The sequence below is a fragment of the Dipodomys ordii genome, unplaced genomic scaffold (genome assembly GCF_000151885.1).
Source record: "Dipodomys ordii isolate 6190 unplaced genomic scaffold, Dord_2.0 Scaffold27, whole genome shotgun sequence".
NCBI lineage: Eukaryota > Metazoa > Chordata > Mammalia > Rodentia > Heteromyidae > Dipodomys > Dipodomys ordii.
Window position 1 is genome coordinate 5506569 of NW_012267243.1, and position 21682 is coordinate 5528250.

Consider the following 21682-nt stretch of genomic DNA (forward strand, 5'->3'; position numbering starts at 1 on the left):
CTCAGCACCACATAAGCAAAAAGAAAAAAGCCAGAAGTGGCGCTGTGGCTCAAGTGGTAGAGCGCTAGCCTTGAGCTGAAGAGCTGAGGGACAGCACCTAGGCCCAGAGTTCAGGCCAAAACTTTAAGGGGCTGGAAATGTGGCTTAGTGGTAGTGCTTGCCTGGCATGCATGAAGCCCTGGGTTCAATTCCTCAGTACCACATAAACAGAAAAAGAAGCCAGAAGTGGTGGTGTGGCTCAAGTGGTAGAGTGCTAGCCTTTAGTAAAAGAAGCTCAGGGACAGTGCCCAGGCCCTGAGTTCAAGCCCCAGGACTGGTGGGGAAAAAAAAAGTTTAAATACTATTGTTCCCTGATACTTACCCTTCCCTTCTTCCCATGTCTCCCTCAGGTCTCCATCCGCTTCCTTCTTATCCCTGGTCCCCTTGGCCAATCAGAGGTTTTCAGGCTGAAGTGGAAAATGGGTAAGTTCTCTTGTTCTATCTGACCCAATTTTTCTTTGTGTTCTTTCTCTTTTCAATTGCTTATGATAAAATATGTAGGAGGCGGTATATGAAGCTTAATTTTGTGGCATCATTGAAAAAAATCACTAATTACATCAGAGAAAAGTACAAAGAATAAATGCCTGTGTACCTAGATACAAAAATACATTAATATTTTGTTACATTTACCTGGGTTCCTTTTTTTGTTTAAGAAATTTTAGGAGATGTGATTCAAGTGGTAGAATGCTAGCCTTGAATGAAAAACCCAAACAAGCAAGATGCCCTGAGTTCAAGCCTCACTACTGGCACAAAATACATATATATGAAGGAATTTTACATATGTAGTTAAAACTCACTCTTGTTCCTGCAAGAAGCAAAAAGTAAATCAAAGCTGATGTGTACTGTTTCCAATTATATATATATTTACCATATATATGCAAATTAAAAAATAAATACTTTCAGAACAAATAGCTTCAAATTTAAGTATATGATAGATAACAATTTTTAGTTACACTATGGAACTTAGTTTTTATGTTAGAATCTTCTAAACTTGGTTGTGTGTCTTCAGTCATTTGGTCATTTGGTATACCTTCATTATACCATAAGATCAAACAGGAAAAGTATATCTTAAAAGAATACAAACTGGCTTAGTATGGTGGTAGTTGCTAGTAATTCTACCACTCAGGAAACTGAGGCAGGAGGATTTTGAGTTTTTGGCTAGTGTGGGCTAGTTGGAGACCCAGTCTCAAACAAATAAGGCAGCCACATTTGCAGAGAAAGTAGGGAAGAAAATCAGGGTTCCTCTGTAGAGAAATTCCAGGAAATCACAATTAAGCAAGGCTTCCCTCTGCCTGTCATGGAGAATGGATCTTAATAGTTTCAACCTGGCCCATGCCCTGAGGGGAATATAGGCAACAGTCAAGTTCTGATACTGATTCAAGGGTTACAAGGAAGTGGAGATGAGGTGGTAAAATTTTATGTAGATAGAAAAATGAATTATCTTCACTTACGGAACACTGACAAACATTTCATAATTGGACTTATGAGGAACCCACAAAAAGCAAATGTCTTGTGCCATATGAAACCCATAGATCAGTCTCTGCTGCAAAAGATACCATCAAAAATCTATGCTTATAGGGCTGGGGAGGTGGCTCAGTGGTAGAGCGCTTGCCTTGCATGCATGAGGCCTTGGGTTTGATTCCTCAGCACCACATAAACAAAAAGCAAAAAGCCAGAAGTGGTGCTGTGGCTCAAGTGGTAGAGTGCTAGCCTTGAACTGAAGAGCTGAGGGATAGTGCCCAGGCCCAGAGTTCAGGCCCTACGACTGACAAAAAAAAAAAAAAAAAATCTATGCTTATAGATTGGTTTTTCCTAAAGCTACAGCAAGTCAACAATAACCTGTTTTGTTTTGTTTTGTTGTTTTTGTTTTTTGCCAGTCCTGGGGCTTGAACTCAGGGCCTGAGCACTGCCCCTGAACTTCTTTTGCTCAAGGCTAGCACCACTTCTGGCTTCTTTTTCTGTTTATGTGGTACTGAGGAATTGAACCCAGGGCTTCATGCATTCGAGGCAAGCACTCTACCACTAAGCCACATTCTCAGCCCCTGTTTTGACCAAGATGAGACTGTGCCTTTTTTTGGTTTGTTTTGTTTTGTTTTTTAGTACTGGGGTTTGAATGTGGGGCCTTATATTTGCTAGGCAGCTCTGACACTTGAACCAAATCCCCAGCCCTTTTTTTGTAGGTCATGGGCTTGAACTCAGGACCTGGGTACTCTCCTTGAGCTTTTCTGCTCAAGGCTGGTGCTCTACCACTTGAGCTACAGTGCCACTTCCAGTTTTCTGGTGGTTAATTGGAGGTAAGAATCTCACAGACTTCCCTACCAGGGCTGGCTTTGAACTGTGAACCTCAGATCTCAGCCTCCTGAGTATCTCGATGTGAGCCACCAGCACCTGCCCTCTACCCTACCCCCTCCCCTCCCCACCCTTCTGCCCCTTTTTTGATTTCACTAAAGCTCAAGTAGGACCTTATTGTGCCCTGTTGTCAGCCTGGATAGGGATCCTCCTATCTAAAGTTTCCTGAGTGAGTAGGAGTGTACAACCACACCTTGTTTATTGATTGAGATGGGTTCTTATTTTTTACTCCCAATCAGTGTCCTCTGAGTAGCTAAGATTACAGGTATGAATCAGCATTCTCAACTGTGCCTCATTTTTGTTATGACATTCCCAACAAACACATTTCCCAACACTGCTCAAAAGATTGTCATGTCTCTGAAACAGTGGCCTTCAGATCTCTCAGATAACAGCCATGTGACTTTTGGAGAGGATATGTCAAGAACCTCCAGGTATCTCACAGCTGGAAGGAAATGCCATTTCAGTTATGCACAGAGGTGATGGGTCACAAAGGGACTAAATGAAGATATATAGTTGATATAGCAAGAAGGATATTTATTAAGAATTTGCAGAAACAGACATCTGACATCTGTGATAGTTCCTTTACTGATTCTCTTTGATTGCATTGTTGTTACATTTTTACATGTTACATTTTAAAGCATTCAATGCTGCTTACAATACAGTTTATTAAGAAAAATGTAATAAAATAAATGTAAAGACTTGGCAACACTTTCATTTCCCCAAAACTTTCCAGTCTAGAATCCTTCTTCAGAAACTCTCATCTGTTTTTTACCACTGTAGATTGTATCATTTGTCTGTTTGTAATGCTCATTGAGCTCAAGGCCTCATGTGTGCTAGGCAGACACTCTACCACTGCGTTATACCTGAGCCCTGACATACTCTTAATGTTGGCATCTTTGGCTTATTTCTCCATATTGTGGCATGTATCAACTTAATTTTTAGCCACTTGTTCAGGATTGTTTTTATTTAAATCATTCTTCTTATTTTATTATAATTATTATTATTATTAGTAGTAGTAGTAGTAGTAATAGTAGGTCATTGGGCTTGAACTCTGGGCCTGGGCACTGTCCCACAGCTTTTCAGCTCAAGGCGAGCACTGTACCACTTGAGCCACAGCACCACTTCCAGTTTTCTGGTGATTTATTGGAGATAAGAGTCTCACAGATTTTTCCTGCCCAGGCTGCCTTTGAACCATCATCCTTAGATCTCAGCCTCCTGAGTAGCTAGGATTACAGGTGTGAGCCACCGGCTTCTTATTTTATGCTTCTTAAATTTTTGTATAAATGCTGTAGTGTTATACAATGTCTTAAAATTTAGTTCATTCATTTGAAATGCTGTATATTAATAACACACTATGAGGACGTGCCATAATTTTAGCCCATTTTATTAATAAATGGTTAGATTTTCTATTTTTTTCTCATTTTTAAATAATGCAGCAGATATCCTTAGACAAGTTTCTTGAGTATATATCTAAAAGCGATTGCTGATATGTAAAATGTATGTCTTCACTGTACTTTCCATCTTGCTCTCTGAGTATGTAATAACACTTCACTGCTCACAGGTTGAAGAGTTTTCTGTATTTCTTAGTCCTTATCAACACTTAGTGTTATCTGACTTTTATCTTTTTGCCTGTTGATTGGGAAATAGTATTTCATTAATTTATTTCTATATTTTCTTGACTGTATATGTTCTCATTATGCTGTTAGATTTACTCTTACTTGAATTCTGTTCATGTCTTTTGCCAACTCTTATAGCATATTTGTCTTTTACTAGTTTCTGGGAATATATATATATATATATTTTTTTCATTCATTCATTCTGGATGTTACTGCCGTATTGGTAGTATGAGAGCACATATTTCACTAGTAAGTGACTTAATGTGTTAACTTTGATGTCTTGTGTAAAAATTAAAAAAAATTTGTAATATGATCAAACTTGTCACAATTTCTTTCCTGCTTTGTGTATTTTCCTGGTTTGTGTTTTTTTTAAACCTTGAGGTTGTAAACATATTTATAGCTATTTCTTTAATCCGGAATTGCCTTTTTTTTGATGTATCTGTGAGGTGGGAAGAGGAATCTTTCTTTGACTTCACAATTGTTTGTAAACTATACATTAATCCATTTTTTAAAAATCTTTGTCTTAGCCAGTTTCCCTCACAAATATACATATGTATTTCTTGACAGTATTCTGTGTATTCTGCTTGTCTATTCTTGAGTGCCCTATTGTTTTTCATTATAATGTTTGTGATAAATATTATTATCTATAGTGATAACCACTCTCTCCTTTTTCAGAATTGGCAGAACTGTTCTTGCTATTTGTGAATTTTAAGATCAATTTATTCAGTCCATTCTAAACTAGTAGTAGTTAAAAAATATTTTGAGATTGCATTGAATTTATTACTTTATTTGGATAAAATATGGTACCAGTGGTTTTGATTCTGTTTAGGTGTAGGATATATTTTTTTGTTATTTATAAGGACTTATTTATTTACTTTTGGTCATGGGGCCTGAACTCAGAGCTTGGGCACTGTCCCTCAGCTCTTCAACTCAAGGCAAAAGCTCTACCACTTGAGCCACAGTGCCACTTCTGGCTTTTTCTGCTTATGTGGTGCTGAGGAATCAAACCCAGGGCCTCATGCATGCAAGGCAAGCACTCTACCACTGAGCCACCTTCCCAGACTATTAAGGCCTTTTGACCTACAAGTCGTCAAAAAGAGGCCTGAAGTGAAAGATAAAGGGGCCACACTGTTGGGTTACAGAGTGGAGAAAGTATCCAGCCATCCTCCAAAAGGCACTTGGGGCCTTGCTGACAATGTGTTTAGATGTACTAGGAAGATATTTATTTGGGGAGCCTTTAAAACCTCACTTTGTATGTATTATTTCTATGAAAGAACAGGATTTGTAAACTTTTTTCCATTATAGGACTGTTCTCAGAAGTGGCCTGAGGAGAAGCTAAGTATAATGATGTCAGTGTAGGCCACACTAGTGGATGAGGTAGGGAGGGGACAGGAGGAGCAGGGCCAGGTGGGAAGAGGGCAGTCAGCTGAGGCTGACATGGGGACACATTCCTTCTTCCCTGAAGGCATACGTTTTAGAATTCTGGGAAGATGTGAAGGTATGGTAAGCAAGTACCTGGTCTGTTGGAGTCATTATACTTGATTTCAGTTTTTGGCAGCTGATTTCAGCTCTCTGATTTGAGCTTCTTCAGAGCAATATTTTTTATGTGTGAAGTATAATTTATACACTAGACTACAAAACTCACCTCTCTCCAAACCAATTGCAAATCTGTTTATCTGATTTATCACTGGATTCTTCTTATTTTCTGTTACTAGATACCTTATACTCACTGTGAATGGCATCTTTCTAAATTTGTTTCACTAGTATATTAGAAGCTTGACTCGTTTTCTTGGTTTTAGCGGTCAGTAATTGAGAAAAGAACCAGAAGAGACTAAAAACATTTTATTTTCTGTCATGTATTAGGATAGAAGAGAGTCTCTCCTTGTAACATATGATCACAATAAAAAAAAAAAAGCTGAAGGTTGGGGATCTAGTTCAGTTTCTTAGCAAACCCAAGGCCTTGGGTCCATTCTCAGCACTGGAGAGTAAAAAAAGCCCAAACTTAGGAGCCTGAAGAAGATAAATGAAAAGGAACCCTTCAAACCAGAGCCATGTTTTGTGTTTACACCAGTAGAAAGAAGGGCCTGACATTAACCTCCTTTCCCTTCCAGTTTATACTGCAGCACTCTTTATACATTTTTTCATTTTCATGTGTTTTTAAAATACAGTTTTTCCTGGGCCCCGTGGCTAGATATTTGGAATTAAACATTTTGATTAAATTTTTAATTTGAAGATTTTTATGAGTGCCATGAAAAAAACACAAAAAAGGCTAGTTGAACAACTTTGGGGGTGGTGGGAGGGAGGAGAGAGGAGTTGGGGAGATGGGGAGAAAAGGGATGGTAGGGGAAAAATAAAGGAGGCTATAACAATACTTGTGCATTACCTTGTGCATGTAACTGTAACCCCTCTGTACAATATCTTTACAATAAAAAAATATATATTAAGAAAAAAAGGCTAGTTGATAAGCCACTCAAATAAGCCATAAAAAAAAATGTAACATTTTAGCTGGCGCTTTCGGCTCACACTTGTAATCATAGCTGCTTGGGAGACTGAAATCTGGAGATCTAAAGATCGAAGTTGAAGTCAGCCTGGACAAAAAGAAGCATGTGAGACTCTTATCTCCAGTTAACCAGCAAAAAGCTGAAATGGAGTTATGGTTTAAGTGGTAGGGCACCATCCCTGAGTGAAAGAGCTAAGGGAACAAACCCAGGCCTTGAGTTCAAGCCCCTTCTATCAGCATATGTGGGCATGTGTGCACACGTGCGTGCGTCGCGCACAGCACACACGTATAATCTTTGTAGGTAGCATCTGTGGCATGGTTGTCAATGAGTAAAAGCAGCTGGTAGGCAAACTAAGAGAAAACAAGGTGAGAAATTGAGGGCATAAAGGAAATCTGCAGTGATTGCTTCAGTAGTTTTTATTTCAACTCAAAACGATGTCAATGTCTGGTCACTTGATCTCAACCTTTTCCACTCTTCCAATTATGTGTTAGTCTGAAGCTTTTCTTTCAGTGGTCTAGAACTTGCACTGTTGGATGCTGTTTGAACCAGGAAACAATTTTTCTTAGAAAGTTTCAGAGAGGAAGTACTACTCACACTTAGATTTAATCAGTAAAGCTGAAATTGGTATTTTGCCCTTGAATAGAAAAGTCATTAATTTTTTTTGCATTTTATTTTAGTCCCTGTGTGTATGCCATTTTTCCTGGGTCCATGGGAAGCATGACTACATTGGAACTTGGCAGAAGAAAAAAATAAGACATCTTCACAAAGAAAACTAGACACTAGAAAAGTGTGGCCAAACCCTGAAGAGACAGAAACATGGCTGACAGTGGACTTAGGGACACTCCAGAGGGTAAGACTAGTTTGTAAAGCACTGAATTTGTGCTTTAAGAAGCTAACATTGCCTTCAGAGAGAACATCTCTTATGACTAAAACTGAAATTGTGAAATTAGCCATAAATACTGGAATATATCTCTAAAACATAAAGGTGAGCCAGATACCAGTGGCTTTCTCCTATAATTTTTCTACTCAGGAGGCTGAGATCTGAAGATTGAGGTTCTGATCCAGCCTGGGCAGAAAACTCTGTGAGACTCTTATCCCCAATTAACTAGCAAAAACTTGGCAGTGGAGATATGGATCCAGTGGTAGACCACCAGTTAAGAGCAATAAGCCCCAGTACTAGCAAACCACCCCACCCCCAAAAGATAAAGTGAGTGGTACTTTAGTATCATTGACTACTTGGCATGTACATTTTCCTGATTGTCTTATAAATTCTTTCTTTCCGCTTCTCCCTGCTCCCCCCACCCTCCCACTCCATTCCACGGGGTAGGATTCAGACCCAGGGCCTTGTGGATGCTAGACAAATGCTCTCATCACCAGGAAACATTCCCAGACTTATACCTATTTCTTTAGAGATTACCTTATTCAAAACTGCATGTAACATTGTGGTCTGCATATTGTATTTGGTTAATGTGTCTTTTAAGAGTAGGTTTCTTGCCGGGAGTTGGTGGCTCATGCCTGTAATCCAAGCTTCTCAGAAAACTGAGATTTCAGGCCAGAAAGTCCATGAGACTCTTATTTGAAGTGACAGTGATAATTATTATATTTCATTATTCCTTTGGTTTAAAATAAACTAATCTCCAAAGAAATATTTACTAGTTTCAGTGGTAGAGTACTTGCCTAGTATGCCCAAGGCCCTGGGGTTCAATCTTCAGTACTGGAAAAAAAAAAGAAGTAAATGTTTTAGATAATCACCAAATGTTTGATGATACTAAGAAATTATTTTTCAGGCTGGGAAGGTGGCTCAGTGGTAGAGTGTTTGCCTTGCATGCATGAGGCCCTGGGTTTGATTCCTCAGAACCACATAAGCAGAAAAAGCTGGAAGTGGTGCTATGGCTCAAGTGGTAGAGTGCTAGCTTTGAGCAGAAGAGCTGAGGGATAGCACCCAGGCCCAGAGTTTAGGCCCCATGATCAAAAAAAAAAAAAAAAAAAGAAATTACTTTTAATCTGTCAGGTTTGATAAAGGTATTGTCATTATGTTTGTAAACAAAAAAAATCCTTATATTTTAAAGATTTAGGTGTTTATGGCTAAAATTACAGGATGTTTATAAGTTGCTTTAATTAAATGATATAAGACAGAAATGAGAGAGTACAGAGGGCATATATTTATATAAATTTTATACACACATTTTTGTTTGTAGCCCAGGCTGACCTAGAATACTTTTTAAGTAGTCAAAGCTAGCCTCAATCTCCTTTCCTGCTTTGGCCTCTGGAGTGTTGAAATACAGACGGATGTCACCACACTTAGCCTTGTATTTTAGCTCAGACTGGCTTTGAACTTTCAATACTCCTGTTTTAGCCTCTGCTGTGCCACCTTTCTTGGCTTAAAGAAGGTATATTTAACATACCTAAAGTTAGTTTTATCATTTAGAGTTGTTTTACATTGTTATTAGTTATTAGATTTATTGACATGATAAGTTTATTTATTTTAGTCAGCTTTAGTGGGATTAAAGGAAAGTAATGCTGAGAAAGAGTACCTTGTAAACCACTAATCTTTTTAAATATCATTAATCAAGGGACTTTGTTAAAATACAAAAACTTAAAGGGAATATTTTAAAAATAAAGTGTACATTTTTATCCCACTAGACTCGCAAAAGGATTTTGAAAATGATTCATCAATAAATTCTCAGGCACCAGAGATTACAGTCACATCAAGTAATATTGAAGATGAGACTCAACAACCTGTCTCTAGTCTTAATGAAGACTTCCAAGAAGTAGAGGATTTAAAAGCCTTTGAGGAAGAAAGCTTAGCAAGTGCTCAGGCCCCAAGTTCAAGCCCCAGGACTGGCACAGAGACAGGTGATAAATCAGCAAGCCCAGATGAAACCAATTTTAGGGAACATCCAGAAGATAAAACAGAGCATGAGAACAACCCAAGTTTTCAAGATGGAGAACAAGAGGATCACCTTCCTTCAAAAAGTCTGAGTGAAGAACACTTGGATCTAGATCCTAGCCATTCTCCAGGAGAAGAGATAGGAAGAGTGGATGCGCACTCAAGAGGCAGCTCTGCAGACCTGCCTGTGGGGGCAAGTGGCGGAAACAGAGCTTCTCAGGAGCCACCTGCAGGTGCCTTGGGGGGCCAGAGTCTTGTACATTTCAGTACAGGACCAGAAAGCCAGGATTTACTAAGGAGGCGACTGCCTGTGTCAGGTGAGAGAATAGTAGTTACTCTTTTGTATTGCCTAAGTCCAGGGCCTCCTTTAAGAACTTTGGTTTATCTTTCATGAAGTAAGGCATTTGGCCTTGTTCACTGACATCCAAAGCAATTAGATACTGGAATAAGGTTTCCAATTTCCTACACTAGCTTATTCTATTATATTAAGTTGCTTCTACATAAACTGCATTTTAAAACACTTGTAGAGTAAATGTAATGTTTATGCAGCATGACAAAAAGAATTGGCTTTGGGGAGGTGATAGCCAAGGTCTCTACATTTCTTACCTTCTGGTTATGTATGCGGATTTATATTTTATAAGTACCTTGACGAGCTCAATTGGAAATTCCTATTTGACAGTACAAAGAAGTATAAAATACATGATGCTGTATTAGTAAACTTAGAAAGGGCTAGTAATTGATATTTTACTACAATTCAGTGACTGATGTATAAGAAATGTTTCATTTGTTTGTCATTAGCAACTGGGACATAGAAACAACTTTATGAATATTTATTGAATGAATGAGTTGAATCAGTGTTATTGTATGAACCATTATCTGTGGTTAGAATTTCACCATTGTTCCAGGCCTACTTCTTTTTAAAAATGAAGTTTAAGCTGAGGATATAGCTTGCTTAGTATATAGGAGGCCCTAGATTTAATCCTACTATTATAAGAAAGTACAGTAAGAATATTTTCCAAAGTGTAGAAATCCTCTCAGTCACATAATTTGGTAAAGGGTATGCTCTTATAATGTATTGCTTAAAAATAGTATTATTCTTCTCCCCTACCCCCCCAGAGATTGGAAGTCAGGAAGAAGAAATACATACAGCAGAAGAAAATCAGAAGATTACAGAGGATTCCATAAGAAAAACTGATAAAAAGAGTTCATGTAACTATGGTGAGAACAGACCTGGTTTTACTGCATGTGTAAATCCTCAGTGGATGTGCCTATAGAAAATAAAACACTTTTAACATTGTGTTAATATATTTAAGATATAAAGCAATACACTTTTAAGTGTTTAACAGTAGAACTTTTCATAAACAAGAAACTGAAAGTGCCTTTTCAGTAAGTTGTCACTAACTTTTCAAGTGCCATTTTTAAGTTTTCATTTGTATGGTGTGTGTGTGTGTGTGTGTGTGTTGAGGATTGAACTCAGAGCCTTGTGTGTGCCTGTGTGTGTGTGTGTGTGTGTTGATGATTGAACTCAGAGCCTTGTAATCTCACTGGACTTTTTCATTCAAGGCTCACGCTGTACCACTCAAACCATACCTTCACTTCTAGTTTTTTGCTGGTTAACTGGAGATGAGTTTCATGAGCTTTTCTGCCTGAGCTAGCTTCAAACCACGATCCCAAGATCTCAGCGTCCTAAGTAGCTAGGATTACAGGCATGAGCTTGTCTTGTTTTTTTTTTAGATTATTTTTGTTTTTATTTTGAGACAGTATCTTGCTATATAGCCCAAACTTGCAATCCTCCTCCCTCAGCCTCCCAAATACTGAGAGCTAATGTATCACCTTGACCAGTTCCTTTTAAAGTTTAGCTCCTAAAAAATGGTCTGCTACAGCAGTAAGTACTTTGAGGAAGTATAAAGAAATCCCAGTAGCTCACTTACAAAGCACATTACTAGTTACAACAAAAAATACATAAACTTACCTTTTCCCTTTTAACAAAGATACATAATCTCTTCAAAAAATTGGAGAAGAGATTTATTTTTTTAAGTATTTTTGTTAAACTTTAAAAGTGAAAGTAATCTATTAAGGCCAAAGGAACTTAACACTTTCAATAAAGCCTAGCTACACAACCTACTTCATTTCAGTTTACCAGAGACTTTGTTTCTGACTCATGTTCTCTCTCAATTTTTGGTTCTTTGACAGGTCCCATATTTTTTGGCTGCATCATTGGGGCATTTGTGCTAATTTCTGTTGTTAATAGCTACTATTCTTCTCCAGCCCAACAAGTGCCCCAAAATCCAGCGTTAGAAGCCTTCCTGGCTCAGTTTGGCCAATTGAAGGATAAATTTCCAGGCCAGAGTTCCTTCCTATGGCAGCGAGGACGTAAGTTCCTCCAGAAGCACCTCAATGCTTCAAACCCCTCGGAGCCAGCAACCATCATATTTACAGCAGCTCGAGAGGGAAGAGAGACCCTGAAGTGCCTAAGCCACCATGTTGCTGATGCCTATACCTCTTCCCAGAAAGGCTCTGCCATTATGATTGATGGGGCTGAGAGAGCCTTGCAAGACAGTGACACCGTCAAACTGTTCGTTGACTTGGAGCTGAGCCATGGATTTGAGAATGGCCAGAAGGCTGCTGTGGTACACCACTTTGAGTCCCTTCCTGCAGGCTCCACTTTGATCTTCTACAAGTACTGTGATCATGAGAATGCTGCCTTTAAAGATGTGGCCCTTGTCCTCACTGTGCTTCTGGAGGAGGACACATTAGAGGCAAATGTAGGCCCAAGGGAAACGGAAGAAAAAGTGAGGGATTTACTTTGGGCCAAATTTACCAACTCTGCCACTCCCAGCTCCTTCAACCACATGGACTCAGACAAATTGAGTGGGCTGTGGAGCCGTATTTCACACCTGGTGCTGCCCGTCCAGCCTGTGAAGAACATAGAAGAACATGGGTGCCTTCTAGAAAGCTAAGCACAAGGCTGGTCCCAGAAGAAAGAAAACCTCGGATTTTGAAAAAGCCACTTAAAAGGTCTTCCATTTCTGTGGCAGGAGGTTGATAAATGAGGGGAATAGGTACTTGTGAGCTTACTTTGGAAAAGAAGCTGTCATTTTTCTATCAAAATCTTCAATGAGACCAAACGTGGATGTAACCTTTTCTTTGCCTTTTCAAGCAGATCATTTAGAACATAGCAATGGTATTTAACACTGAGGAAAAAAATTTTAAAATCCCAAAACACAATAGCATAATCATTGCACAAGGAGCTATACTTCTAGAGAATGATTTTTGTTTTCTTATATGTCATTCTCAAGAGCCTTTTGAATAACATTTGGACTTGAACTAAATTAGTTAGAAAGCTATGATAATTTTTAGGAAATTTATCTAGCATATATTGAATATTTTATAACCTGTAATTGTGGGATTATACGTTATACTAATTTGCACTTTTTAGTATAGAAAATTCAACACAGTAGAACCTTAGCTAGATACTTGCTGTATGTAAGGCACTATATGCTTTTATTTCATTAGTGACATGAGGTAAAAACAGTTATACCCAAAAAAGTTCTTAAATATTGGAATCACGGAGAAATTGTAATGATTGGAAAAGAAGAAATCCCAGTGGTCTGGATCTTTACTTCAGCTTTCTTGATTATTTAAAGCAAAGATTTTCAAACTCCTTACCATCCTCTCTCCCCTGTGTATCAGAGGAGTCCGCTTTTCAGTGTTTATATTGGGATTCTCTAAGATTTCATGGGAACAGAGAGTTTCACTAATAATGACTAAGTTTGAAACCATTGATTAGGTGAAAAAATATCTTAGAGATAGGAAATCAGCAAAAAAAGATACTAAAACTTGTGAACAGGGAGATGAAATATAAGTTTATTTTATAGAAAGATTAAGGCCTGCAAATGAACAGCAGAATATATAAGCTAGCATTTGTGAGCATTGTGTGGTGGTTTTGTTCATTTCTGTTAATCTGTCTTCTTGAGATGGAATTTATAATTGTTTAAGATGAAAGTTTGAATGTCATTTTAGACAAGATTTTCATAATAATTTAATAATAGCTTTTATAAGGACACATTGGCATAACTTTACCGAATAGCTTATTGGTTATGCTGTGATGGAACACTATGTAATGTAGATCATTTCTTGACACCCAAGAATCAAGGTTAAGAATTAGAGAAATGCAAGAAATCTTATAGTTAGTAAGATGAAACAGAAACCGTCCATTTTCTGAGGTTTTAATGGCCAATATCCATGATTGTAATAGTCCATGATTGTAAGAGAGATTGGAAACAGTATCTATTGATTAGCATTTGAGCTCTGAAAGCAGAACTCCAGTAAAATCATGACCTAACAAGGATCTGTTCTATTATATGGACTATTGTCAAGTCTTAGAATGTTTTTTTTTTCAGTCTTAGAATGTTTTAAACTAGGTTTTTGCCTCTTCTATGAGAGCATGGATGCATATATAGTTAAGTCATATAATTAAAGTCTGGAAGGATTTTAGGAAACACTAAGAAAGTATAAGGATTGAAGATACTTAAAAAGATCACAGAAGCCTGGGATTGTGAACCTATACTCCTAGCTACTCAGGAAGTTGAGATTTGAGGATTGAGGTTTGAAGCCAATCCAGGCAAAGTCAAAAGCTGGAAATGGAGGTGCAGCTCAAATGGTTTAACACTAGTTATGAGCAAAAAAGCCAGGCAAGAGCTTCAGACCTTTGTTCAAACCCCAGTATAGGCAAAAACAATAAAAGTTTAAAAAATCAGGCACAGGGAAGATATTTTTCAAACACCTGTTTGAAAAATATCTGCCTCAGAAAAACAAATTTATTTTTAGTGAGGCCTTTATTGTGCTCAGTTGAGTATAGTTGCATGCTAAAACAACACTGTACATTTATGATTTTGAAGGAATCTATTTGAGAAAAGACTGCACACAAGCCTAAAGCATGGTGAATTAATGTGTCAGTCCAATATAAAATCAGAGGAAAATGAAGAAAAATGTATATGCTACATTTGATTTTTCCCCCTGTACTTTTAGATCATAGATGGTAGCATTTCATCACATAAAACCAATGGTGCCTCGTAGAACTGTTACGTTAGCCTACAGGCCTGTGCTACCTCAGACCTACAAAGGAACCAGTCTAAAATACAAACACTTGGTCTCTATCAGTGACTCAGATTGTAGTTGAAACATAGATAATTGTTTTTTCATTCATTTGAAAAAGGTTTTTCATCATCTTCTCTCTATAATTTAGAAAAATAAGGTTTAAAGCTTTTTTTTTTTTTTTCTCATTTGCTATTTTGGCTTTGTTAAGTGTAAGTGTAGCCCACTGAGAATGTTTTCAGTTTTTGGCCTGCTGTTTTTTATGGTGTTGGGAACTGAACTCAGAGCTTTTGCACATGTTAGGCAAGTGCTACTTGCCACTGACCTACGCCCCCAGCCCTTCTGTCCACTATTCCAGAAATCATTTTAAGAAGAGACAATGTATTAGCGCTGTCTTCTCATGAATAAAATACTTTGTTTTTCTTTTCTTTTTTTTTTTTGAGATAAGGCCTTGTTATGTAGTACAGACAGCTTCAAACTCACTATCCTTCTGACTCAGCCTCTTGGTGTTGTAATTAAGAGTCATACAGTCACACCTGGCTGAAAATGATTTTTTTTTTTTGGGTCTGGTCGTGGGGCCTGAACTCTGGGCCTGGGCGCTGTCCCTCAGCATTTCAGCTCAAGGCTAGTGCTCTACCACTTGAGCCACAGCGCCACTTCCGGCTTTTTGCTTATGTGGTGCTGAGGAATCGAACCTAGGGCCTCTGGCATGCAAGGCAAACGCTCTACCACTGAGCCACCTTCCCAGCCCCTGAAAATGATTATTTTTAAAACATAAAACTTTAAAAATGTACAAATAGTCAAGCGCTGGTGGCTCATGTCTGTAATCCTAGCTACTCTGGAGGCTGAGTTCTGAGGATCTCGGTTCAAAGCCAGCCTGGGCAGGAAAGTCCCTGAGACTCTTAATTCCAATTAACCACCAGAAAACTAGAAGTGGCACTGTGGCTCAAGTGGTAGAGCACTCGCCTTGAGCTGAAGAGCTGAGGGACAGCGTCCAGGAACAGAATTCAATCCCCATGACTGACCAGAAAAAAAAAGGACAAATAATGAAAACCTATTATCTAATGTACTCTTTTAAGTTAATTTCTAAACCATCATTTGTTATTTTACATTTGTCAAGCTTTCAAACTTGTTTATCAGTTCCTCTTTCATTTTTATTGTGATGCTTTTTGACACTGAAAAATTATTTGTGGGCACATGATAGCATTCATAATACTTAAAATTCACCATTTAGTTATTATCACAGCCCAACTTCCATTACATAAAATATCAATGTATATCAATTCTTCAACAATGCTGGAATTTTAGGAGCAAGTAGGGGAATCAGAAAATGTTTTTGGATTTGGATTTCCTCCTGACCCCTCTTAGGGTCAAATTTTAGGTTTTTCTGATTTGTTTCCAGGGTTTGGCAGAAAAGTTCCAGAGATTTCATATCACTAAATGTAGTAATGCTATTTGTGTGGTGTTTTTTTTTTTAAATCAGTAAAGTAATTGTAACACATCTCATTTGAATGCCTCCAAGCTTATGGTAGTTAGGTAGTTATGCTAGTTAGGTAGTTATGGTAGTTAGGTAGGCTCAGAACACTTTTGGTCTGTTGTCTCAGCTAGTGGCCCAGCAGAACACTCTAGCCACTGTACAGCTTTTGTTTGACTTATTGTGTGTGTGTGTGTGTGTGTGTGTTCTATCGCTTGAAGTCAGGGCCTGGGTACTACTGTCCTTGAGCTTTTTTTGCTCAAGGCTACTGCTTCAACCACTTGAGCCATAGCTCTACTTCGAGCTTTTTGGTGGTTAATTGGAGGTAAGAGTCTCACAATTTTCTGCCTGGGTTGGTTTCAAACCATGATCCTCAGATCTCAGTCTCCTGAGTAGCTAGGATTATAGATGTATAGATGTGAGCCACCAGCACTTTGCTTGAGTTACATTTTAAAGATAGGACACAATAAGAACATGGATGTAAGGGTATAACAAATACAGCATGTGAATGAGAATCCAGCAAGATTTTATGAGACTTATTTGCATCTTCCTAATACTCATTTTTGAGTCCTGCTGAATTTTGCCTTTATGTACTTAATGAGTGGGCTTTGCCAGTATTGATGTCTAACTTCTTGACATATGACCATGATTGTTAGTGCATCTGATTGGTATGAATATTGAATGTGCCTTATTCAAATTTTTTGATTATAAAAAATAAATCTTAATTTTTTTCAGCCGACTGGTTCTTGATTTAAGCTTCCAAAGTAGCAAGTTTAGAGAAACATGTGGTCATTTGTAGTCGGAGAGGAAACAGCCTTTAACAGTTAGCTGAAGAGCCTTGTGAGGGTCAGGTGGCCTTCATGGCACCAGTATAGAAGAAATCATGAGCACAGCACTGAGAGTTGCTTCTAACCTGGTGTCTTGGGATGTACCAAGTATGGACACTAGTCAACTTGTACTTTGGAAGTGTGTGTGTGTAGACTTTGTCTCCAAATATTGCCAAATCAGAATTAAGAGCAGAAGCACTAGGGCATCCCTTATTTCCTCATGCCTTTCTCCATGTTCCCCCTCCTCTGTATCCCCCGTGGCAGTGGGAGGATAGCTCAGTTGGAAGACTTATGACCTCTAAAGAGCAAGACGATCCATGGAGGCAGAGTTAAAGGTGACAAAAAATTTTATTTACACTATGTACACCAGAAAGGGGTCCTGCAATACTTTGTCCTGGGCTAGATCCCCAGAACCAAGAGCAGCCTCGACCACCAAACCTCCAACCCTCCAAAAAGCAGCCCCAACCTTTATTAGTTGGTCTGCAAACCACCAATTAGTCTGCAAACCTCCAAACCTCAGACCTCCAAAGCTCCAACTCTCCAAAGAGGAAAGCCTTTTCCTTTTCTTCCCTTCCTCCTCTTCAGGCCTCTCCACTGTCCACAGGCCTGCCCTGCTCTGCTCCGGGAGGCACCTCTTCGCAGGCCTCTCTAGAGGAAGGTCCCAAATGGCCTCCAGAGGAGGCCCCAAAGAAGAAGCCTCAATGGCAGCCAAGTCCAGCTCCAGAGCTGAAAGGTTAGAGGGTGGCAGCAACTTAAGACTCAGTGTGCCCAGGTGGCTGCTCCAGGCTCCAGAGCCTCAGAGATGGGACAGACTCCCACGTGCGTCCCTGAGAGACTTCCCAGCGTGGCTCCTCATTCTTGGGCATGGATTTAGCAGAAGTTGACTTAGAAAAATCATCTTGTTGAAATGTAGCTTACAAAAATCAAAATAAGCTAAAGCATGAATTGAAAAAGCCTTGTTCCCCTCCCCTTGTCAGTTCCTATCTCCTCCCAGAAGAAAACTTACCAGCTTTGTGTGTGTCTCCAATGTAATATTTGATATTACAGCTTTCATCTTATTTAAAATCCTCAATTCTTAATTTTTTTCCCTTTCTTGTCAGTTCCTGACTGCTCACCTGGGGCCTCAGGTGTGGGGCAGGATGGGAGAAGGATCATGAGAAGGGTAGGGTGCTGGAGGGGCCTTGAGGAAGGGGATCTTTAGATCAATCTAGAGCCTTCTGGTTTAGGGAAGGAGCTCGGAGGACTTGGTAAGGAGGGCAAGGCCTGTGGTCTAATTTCAACATAATTTGACCAGAGTGTAGATCCTCCCCGATGAGCACTCCTTGGTTGGTTTTAGAAGCACAGATGGAATTCCCAATGGGTAGCACAATTCCAAGTCCAGGCAAAACATTGGGCTGCTCCTATAGGGATGGGCTGGATGGATGTAGCCCTGGCTTGCACTAGGGGGTCTGTACTGGACCCTCTACTCCTCCACATGCTCAGATACCTGTGTCTTATGTTCAGATGCAGATGGGAAGATGACCTCCTATGTCCAAGGTGGTCCAGCCACCACGCCTTAGGCAGTTCGGCACTGACTTGTCCACTGGAACCCTGAGGTGACTTCTGCCCATCCCCCACTCCTATTGTGACTGGGTTCCCTCTGCTATAGATTGTGGGAGATGTGGGTGATTGGTGACAGAGAAAAGTGAGAAGGCTAGGTGTTCCTCTGAGGCCTGGTCAAGCCTCCCCCAGGTACTGGCCAACCAACGGGTTAAGAAGAAAAACCTGTATCAGTGGCTCACTCCTGTAATCCTACCTATTTGGGTAATCTGTTGGCTGTCTTTCTAGTTTAGTAACCATGTCCTCTGCTGTGGAGAAATTTTATATTTGAATATATCCCATTTCTCAAGTCTTTCTCCTCTGCACTGTGCCCTTGGGATTCTTTTTTTGTTGTTGGTTGTAGGGCTTGAACTCTGGGCCTGGATGTTGTCCCTCAAGGCGAACACTCTACCACTTGAACCACAATACCATTTCCAGTTTTCTGGTGGTTTATTGGAGATAAGAGTCTCATGGACTTTCCTGCCTGGGCTGGCTTTGAACTGAAATCCTCAGATCTCAGCCTCCTGAGTAGCTAGAATTACAGGTGTGAGGCACCAATGCCCGGTGGACTCTTCAAAACATTTCTGCTTATGCCTACGGGTTCTAGTGTTTCTCCTTCTTGCAGTCAGTAATTTCAGTTTCAGGCCTTGACATTGAGGTCTTTGGTCCACTTTGAGTTGATATTAGTGCATGACAAACAGGGACCTAGTTTTAGTTTCTTGCTTCTGAATGCCATTTCCCCACCAATAATTGAAGAGGCTATCTTCCCCCCCCCCCCCACTGTATATCTTTGGCTCCATTATCAAATATCAGATAACTATAAGTATATGGTTTTATTTCTGGTTCTTCTAGTCTGTTTCATTGAGCTTCAGGTCTATTTTTATACCAAATCAAGCTGTTTTTGTTACTATAGCTCTGTAGTATGGTTTGAGGTCTGGGATTGTGATATTACCAGCATTACTTTTTTTTTTTTTTTGCCTAGAATTGTGTTAGCTATTTGAGGTCTTTTGTTGCTATATATGAATTTTTTGGATTTTCTCTCTATTGGTAAAGAATGTCATCAGAATTTTGATGGGGATGACATTAAATTTGTAGATCATTTTTGGCAGTATGGCCATTTTCACAATATTAATTCTATCCATGAATATGGAAGGTCTTTCCAATTCCTGATGTTGTCTTTGATTTCTTTTTTCAAATTTTTATAATTGTTGCTATAAATGTCTTTTGCTTCCAGATTTATTCTCAGAGATTTTTTTGAGGCTATTACAAATGGAGTTACTTTCCTAATTTCCTTCTCTGCTTGTACATGGTTGGTATACAGAAAGGCTACTGATTTTGAAGGTTAATTAATGTATTGCTGCTTTGCCAAAGTTATTGATCAGCTCTAGAAGCTTGGGGATGAAGTCTTTTGGGTCTTTTAGATATAAGATCATGTCACCTGTAAATAAAGATAGCTTGAGTTCTTTCCTTATGTGAATCCCTTTTATGTCTTTTTCTTGCCTTATTGCTCTGGTTAGAGTTTCAGAACTTGATTGAAGAAGAGTGGAGGGAGTAGACATCCTTGCCTTGTTCCTGATTTTAGAGGAAATGGTTTTAGTTTTTTCCTGTTCAGTATGATGTTGGCTGTTGGTCTGTCATATACAGCCTCTATTATTTTGAAGTATGTTCCTTCTATTCTTTTTTTTTTTTTGGGTCCGGTCGTGGGGCCTGAACTCTGGGCCTGGGTGCTGTCCCTCAGCTCTTCAGCTCAAGGCTAGCGCTCTACCACTTGAGCTATAGCGCCACTTCCGGCTTTTTTTTCTTATGTGGTGCTGGGGAATCGAACCCAGGGCCTCATGCATGCAAGGCAAACGCTCTACCACTGAGCCATCTTCCCAGCCTCCTTCTATTCTTAAATTCTGCAGAGCTTTTAACATGAATGGATGTTGGATTTTGTCAAAGGCTTTTCTGCATCTAATAAGATGAGCATGTACTGTCTTCAGTTCTGTTAATGTGATACATTATGTTTATTGATTTATGTATATTAAACCAGTCTTGCATCTCTAGGATGACCCACTTGATCATGATATGTAATTTTTTAATAGTTGCTGAATTCTGTTAGCTAGTTTTCCATTGAAGAACTTTGTGTCTACGTCCATCACAGAGATTGGTCTATAGTTTTTTGTTTTTGGTCAGTTGTGGAGCTTGAACTCAGGGCCTGGGCACTGTCCCTGAGCTTTTGTGCTCAAGGCTAGTGCTCTATCACTTTGAGCCATAGCGCCACTTCTGTTTTTCTGGTAGTTAATTGGAGATAAGAATTTTATGGTCAGTTTCTCTGTGTTTGTTTTTCCTTCTTGTACATGCTTAAGTCTTCTTGGTTGGGGCCAAACTCTGATTATTTCTAGATTGTTTGGTGTGGTTTCTTGAAGTGGAGTTTTGTGCTAGAGCCCCTGTCCCTCTGTTTGATCAGAGGGAGCTTGGTTAATTCCTGTCATTACTCTGCCATCTTGATTCATCTGACATGAAATTTTTGATAAATCTCTATGTTTTAACTTCTCTATGTTTATACTTTAACTTCCTTTAGTTGTTTCAGTAGGCCTATCAGAGTATCTTGGTTTTAGTGGATATTTTTCTCCAATTACATGGCAAGTATAGTCTCATGTTTCATACCCAAAGCTCATTCTCCACATCCTGCAATTCAATTTATATGTCACTTAAGGAAGTAAGAATCAACTATGTGACAAAATCAGGAAAGATTTTTCACTCATCTACTACTATTAAGTCCACTGAAGAAGAATCAGCCTGTTCTGAATTTGATAGTACATGCCCATAATCCCAGCACTCAAGAGGATCAAGTTCAAGGCTAGTCTGGACTCCTTGAGAGATCTTATCTCAGAAAAAGTCAGGGGCTAGGAATGTGACATAGTGGTAAAGTGCTTGCCTAACATGCATGAAGCCCTGGGTTCAGTTCCTTAGTACCACATAAACAGAAAAAGCCAGAAGTGGTGCTGTGGCTCAAGTGGTAGAGTGCTAAGCTTGAGCAAAAGAAGCGCAGGGACAGTGCCCAAGCCCTGAGTTCAAGCCCCAGGACTGGCAAAAAAAAAAGTTAGCCAGGTCCTACAACAATATAATTTTAAAAACTAGTAGTACTGTAGTGCTCTCATGCCTGATCTACATCTCCAGTGAAAATGAGAGCATCTTCTATATTCTGTTCATCATTATTTTAACAGTTCAAGAATTATTTTTATGCCTCAAGTAGTATTACTCTTTTAAATAAAAGCAAGTGAAGCGGCCTGTATAAGTAAAGTCTAAATATAACTTAGAATAGTTTT

At 39.1% G+C, this 21682-nt stretch overlaps 1 protein-coding gene across 5 annotated transcripts in view; it reads left to right on the top strand.

Annotated features, from left to right (window-relative positions):
- LOC105985238 (torsin-1A-interacting protein 2-like) overlaps nucleotides 1–13221 on the top strand; it is a 30616-nt gene extending 17395 nt beyond the window's left edge. For 3 of the 5 annotated variants that reach the window (XM_013015681.1, XM_013015680.1, XM_013015679.1), the window contains 4 exons: nucleotides 390–462; nucleotides 9149–9712; nucleotides 10512–10613; nucleotides 11589–13221. In XM_013015681.1, the coding sequence (XP_012871135.1) occupies nucleotides 459–462; nucleotides 9149–9712; nucleotides 10512–10613; nucleotides 11589–12355 (1437 nt within the window). In that variant the 5' untranslated portion in view covers nucleotides 390–458 and the 3' untranslated portion in view covers nucleotides 12356–13221. Of the gene's footprint in view, nucleotides 1–389; nucleotides 463–7182; nucleotides 7356–9148; nucleotides 9713–10511; nucleotides 10614–11588 lie in introns of all 5 variants that reach the window. The other 2 variants (XM_013015678.1, XM_013015677.1) reach the window with 1 other exon arrangement.
- The last annotated feature ends 8461 nt before the right edge of the window (nucleotides 13222–21682 follow it).